Below are 5,251 nucleotides of genomic sequence, written 5' to 3'. Positions count from 1 at the left end.
CTCAGTAAGACAGGGAAAACCTCAATGTTGAGCCTAGGCAAATCTCATGCAGTGAGGCAAGCGTCAGGGAGGACGATGAGTCATAAGAGGGGGTTGGTTTATGTAGCACCTCATCTTAAGTTAAAAAGTTCCACGTCGACAAAACACAAAATAGATATTAGATATATAAATAAGCAGGTCTTACACACTAATGTCATATGGACATAACTCATAAGGCCATTACATAAAAATAAAAAGGGAAAAAAGATAAATATATCCCCGAACTATCGTAAATGGTATGCAGATACCCTCCGTCATACTTTTGGGACAATGGTGCCCCTGCCGTCCAAAAACTAGAGTATATATGCCCTCCACTCTAACGGAAGCCTAAATAGGGACATGTGGCGCAATCTTATCCGTCGATAAATGTCGGGTCGATGGATAAGATTATGACACGTGTATGTCCGTTAGTATAAAGGGTATATATGCTCTAATTTTTTAACGACAGGGGGACTAATGTCCCAAAAGTATGACGGAGGGTATTTGCATACCATTTACGATAGTTTGGAGATATATTTGTCCTTTTTCCCAAATAAAAATATGAATAGAAAAAAAGGTTTGGAGATTTTGTTTAATTGGCTTTTGGTGTTCAAAATATGAAGGGGCCAATCGTAAGCGGCGAGGGGTCGTTTGCTGACGAAAAAAAGTGAAAATATAGTTGAAGAAAAAACAACAAGAAGAGAAATGATTACATTATATATGGGATGAAAGAAGCACTAAAAACATCAACACGGCAAAGTGGTGGGGGAAGAAGATGCTGTCTCCATGGAAAAAAGGGAGCAAAATAGGCCACTTACATTCTATTGAAAAATTAGGTCAGGGATATAATTGGAATACAAAAATATATATAGTTTTGTAATATTTATTTTTGTTTTTTTCTCAATTTTTCCTACACTATAATCGGTACCAGAGTCAGAATTTTATAACAATAACATATTTAGTATTATCTTAAAAGTAGGGTCTCCTGAAGGGGGTGAATGTGCACAAACCTTAGATCTCTGAAGAGTAGATAAATTGTTTCCGATGGACCCTTGATTCAAGAAAAAATAAGTTTTCAAAATAGTGCAGGCGATGAATTAAGAGGTTTAATTTGTGTTTGAGAAATCTGAGTAACAGAGTCAAAACTTTATAACAACAACAATAACATATTTAGTGTAATATTGTAATACTGAAAAAGTGGAATTTGTTTAAGTAGTTGAACACCCCTATTATAAATCGGTATAGGTTGAGGATTTGACTCCTAGTGAAGAGTAATGAAAATACTATTGATTTTTTAAAAAAATATTTAGTTTAGTCATATAAATAGAGTATGAAGAGGGTAATTAGATGTGTGTAAATCTTACTTTTATCTTAAAAAAAGTAGGGAAGTTATTTTCGATACGGATCCTCAACATAAGAAAACAATTTTTAGAAGAGTGCATACGGAAAGACATGAAATATAGAAGAAGAAAAAGTACTATATCAAATAATAAAGATAATTAAAGTATATGAAATAACTCGTAATAATAAAATTGAAGAATAGAAGTTGGGTGGATATCACTTCATAGAAACTTTTATACTACTTATTGCACATCACTTAAATATTTTTTTCCAAGGCTTTCACTTTTTAAAAAATGCAATCATTCATTCACAAACTATTATCATTCATTCACAAACTATTGCATTGATTTTATGAAATAGTAATATTGTACTTATTAAAGTTTTTTTTAAAAATAATTAATAATATATAGATATATTGTTAGCTTAGTATATGAGTGGACTGGTGGAACGAATTAAGCTGGGATTGTGACTTTTCAACGTTGATAGGTCAATTTAGGACATGTGACGTATACACCCTTGTGTTTAGCCCATATTTCACTATGAAATTGAAGATGGATATGTGTTTAATTATATATTTTTTTAAAATATTTAAAATATATTTATATTTGAATATTTTTAAATATAACTTCAAAACTAAAAATATGAGTTGAAAAAGAGATTAAAAGTTATTTTCCAAATTTGTAAATTTTTCATAATTAAATATTGATTTTAAAATAATGTGAATTTTATTATTATTTAAAAATAAATAAATAATTTCTATGATCACACAAATTATTAATCTAGTCTAAGTAAGTGAACTCAATAAATATAAGCTTAAAATTTCTTAGAACCATAAAAACATCATAATATGTTTAAAATCATACGTTTTAACAATACTTCGTTACGTGTTGAAATTCTTATAATTTTTTTAAATTATGTGTTCAGTTATACATTACCTGTCAGATAATTAAGATCGAAGAATAAAATATATCATAGAAAAGAGTTTGATAAATCGAAGTAAGATGTAGTTTAGGCAACAAAGGCATAAAACATATCAAGGGTGCATGAACTCAACGAGGAAAAAAGAAAACGATAAACTTGAACTTTTTTAACTTCCTTTATTTAAAAACAGCAGTATTATTCTTACTTATAAACATATTTATCTCAAAATATTTGTCATTTCAAATATTTAAAATTAAATTAATTATTTTTTAATTTTTATTATACTTTTAATGATAATTGTTCTTGAAAACTATAAATATTTTATAAGTTATAAATAGAGTAAATATTCAGTGAAGCTAAGAAAGATTATATCTTATATTAAAACATTTAAGAATAAAGTAGTCAAATATCCGATACATGTATTCTTATAGGGTATGTAAATGAAAAATATGACAATTATTTTGAGATGAGGAAGTAGTTGCATTCTTATTATATTCTTGGTTCTGATTTGAAATAATACAACCATATTCATTAATAATCTTGGTTCTTATTTGCAATAATACAACCATATTCATTAATATTCTTGGTTCTGATTTGAAATAATACAACCATATTCATTAATATTCTTGGTTCTGATTTGAAATAATACAACCATATTCATTAATATTCTTGGTTCTGATTTGAAATAATACAACCATATTCATTAATATTCTTGGTTCTTATTTTCAATAATTCAACTATTATATCATTCTTATTCTTGGTTCGGATTTGCAATAATACAACAAAAAAATTCGAATTTTGAGAATAAGCCACTTGTTTTATTTTTTTGGGGGAAATGTTTTGTGCTAAAAATATTCCATTATAGCATAATTGCTTAATCAAATACATATATACAAAATGGCATTGGCATATACCCAGGGATATCATTGTGTTTCCTGCATTCATATATTTAGCATCTACTATTAATATGAGTCAGGATGAGATGGTTTGGATCTTTCGATTCTTAATCAGAAGTCTCGTGTTTAGACTCTCTTGATATGAAAAAGATCTTGTTGAAAGCACTGCTTTTAAAATAGGTCTTACAATGCGCCATCCCAAATTTTCATGTTGATAACAAACACCAAATGAAAAATTAAAAAATATTATTTGAAATCTAATAGTTATCCCTCCCAATTTTATCGGTCAATTGGTTTTATTGTCCTCTCCATATAGGTCATTTTTACGGACGATTATTATCCATACTAACTTTTTTCACTCTAACAATAAAATAAATTATGTTTTACCACAAAAACTTATCTATCAAAATAATTTTCTATTGGGTAAGTTTACTTGTTTTAGTGTGACAAAATAGGATAATTACATTGCTATAATTGTAAAAGAAAAAATATCAAGGACCTCCTTTCACAATTGACTTCACAATAATAATTGTTCATGTGATTTGTAATATCATGTATTTTAATTTATTTATAACTCTCACTTAATTTATCATGTTTATCCTTTAAAAAAAAATTCAAAAAATGTACAATTTGATTTATTTGTTATTTTCTAATATTATACCTTCTAATTAATGAAGTATATATCATCACAAGTTCCCAAAAAAATGATAAGTATTCATTTATCTCTATTTAAATATTTTGAGTTTGAGCTTGAATATAAAATTGCCTTTGATAGAAAATATTTCACCTTCCTAAAGTGAAAATTTTCAACGTGAATCCGAAATAATCCGACCTCGAAACAAGAAATGGAATTGTTGAGATTTCATTAGTATTCACAAGTAAAAAAGATTTGGAAATTCGATTGAAACTACATCTCTATACGCTAATTTACACATTGGCCAACTCCTAAAAATTGAATTGTATTATTATTATTAATAGAAAGGTACTGCGGCCACCGTTCGCGGCGGCTTAGGCGGCGAAGGCAACGGTGGCGGCAATTTCTGCAACTCATGAACGACTTTTTCCGGTGTCGGAAACTGACATGGACATGGCATTGCTATGAATTTTGGAAATTCATCCCCTGGCATTAATACTGCTGGCAAAATTGGACTCTGGCTTTGTTTCCAATTCTGGAAAAAAAAAACAGAGCAAAAAAAATAATTAATTAATAAACAATAAAACTGAATCTAAAGTAAGATATAATAATAATAAAAATCTCAAATTCATCCCGGCGTCAGATTCATCTCAATTCAGTACTTTCGCGTAAAATTTCATTAAAATATGAATAAATAGAAGCTCTGTTTGATCTTTTCGCAGTTAACACTTGAAGCTCGAAAATCTAATGTTTTTGAAATTTGAAGTCATATTTTGACATGATGATATTATTTTTTAAGTTTTCCGAGTGAAAGTCGCAAAAATCTTGAAAATTTTATTATTTATCACTACACGCTAGCTATATTTGAATACATAAAATTTGAAATATAACGAAGTTTAAATTCTGAATTCGTAAAAAAAAAAAAAAAAAAAAAACTTACCATATGGTTTTGCTTATATTTCATAGAAGTAGGATCGAGGCCGGATTCGAGGTCAGCAAACGATCGACGAAGCGACCGTAGCTTCTCCCAGTGATAGCAGCAAGAAAATATGCCACTCAAGCTAAAAATGACAATCAAAAGTACAGCAGTGCCCAAAGGAAATCCTAACGACGGCCTAGATGCATCTGAATGTGGTGGTGAATAGTATTGATTTTCCATATTTCTACTAATAATAATAATAATAATAACAGTTTGTAGTAATAGAGAAATTGCAAGAAGAAACAAACAAGTAAATTGGTGTGAATTTGAGATGTGAAGAATGGTGAATTTATATAGTTGGAAATTGGGGGCTATGGAGTAAAGATGAGTGAGTACGTGTAAAGGTACAGCTTACGCTGTCCGGGACCAGCAAGTACGGAAGAAATATTATGGACCCATTTTGTTTTTGGTGCATATTCTCTCGATTTTAATTTATTTGTCTTAATTTAATTAGATATAAAA

At 28.9% G+C, this 5,251-nt stretch overlaps 1 protein-coding gene across 1 annotated transcript; it reads right to left on the bottom strand.

Annotated features, from left to right (window-relative positions):
• Positions 1-4,012: 4,012 nt before the first annotated feature.
• Positions 4,013-5,042, bottom strand: LOC102581837 (uncharacterized protein At5g65660-like). The gene is made up of 2 exons (XM_006363951.2): positions 4,751-5,042; positions 4,013-4,345 (listed from the first exon to the last, which is right to left on the bottom strand). The coding sequence occupies exons 1-2, from the start codon at positions 4,967-4,969 to the stop codon at positions 4,148-4,150; spliced, it is 417 nt and encodes a 138-aa protein (XP_006364013.1). The 5' UTR covers positions 4,970-5,042; the 3' UTR covers positions 4,013-4,147.
• Between the last annotated feature and the right edge of the window lie 209 nt (positions 5,043-5,251).

Source organism: Solanum tuberosum, unplaced genomic scaffold, assembly GCF_000226075.1.
Source record: "Solanum tuberosum cultivar DM 1-3 516 R44 unplaced genomic scaffold, SolTub_3.0 scf00453, whole genome shotgun sequence".
NCBI classification, from domain to species: domain Eukaryota; kingdom Viridiplantae; phylum Streptophyta; class Magnoliopsida; order Solanales; family Solanaceae; genus Solanum; species Solanum tuberosum.
The sequence above is the reverse complement of the archived record's forward strand: the minus strand, read 5'-3'. Positions and strand labels throughout refer to the sequence as shown.

Coding starts and splice junctions, on each gene's coding strand:
- LOC102581837 (XM_006363951.2), bottom strand. CDS start 4,969: ATGGAAAATCAATACTATTCACCACCACATTCAGATGCATCTAGGCCG. Junction 4,346..4,750: donor AATATAAGCAAAACCATATG/GTAAGTTTTTTT, acceptor TTTTTTTTCCAG/AATTGGAAACAAAGCCAGAG.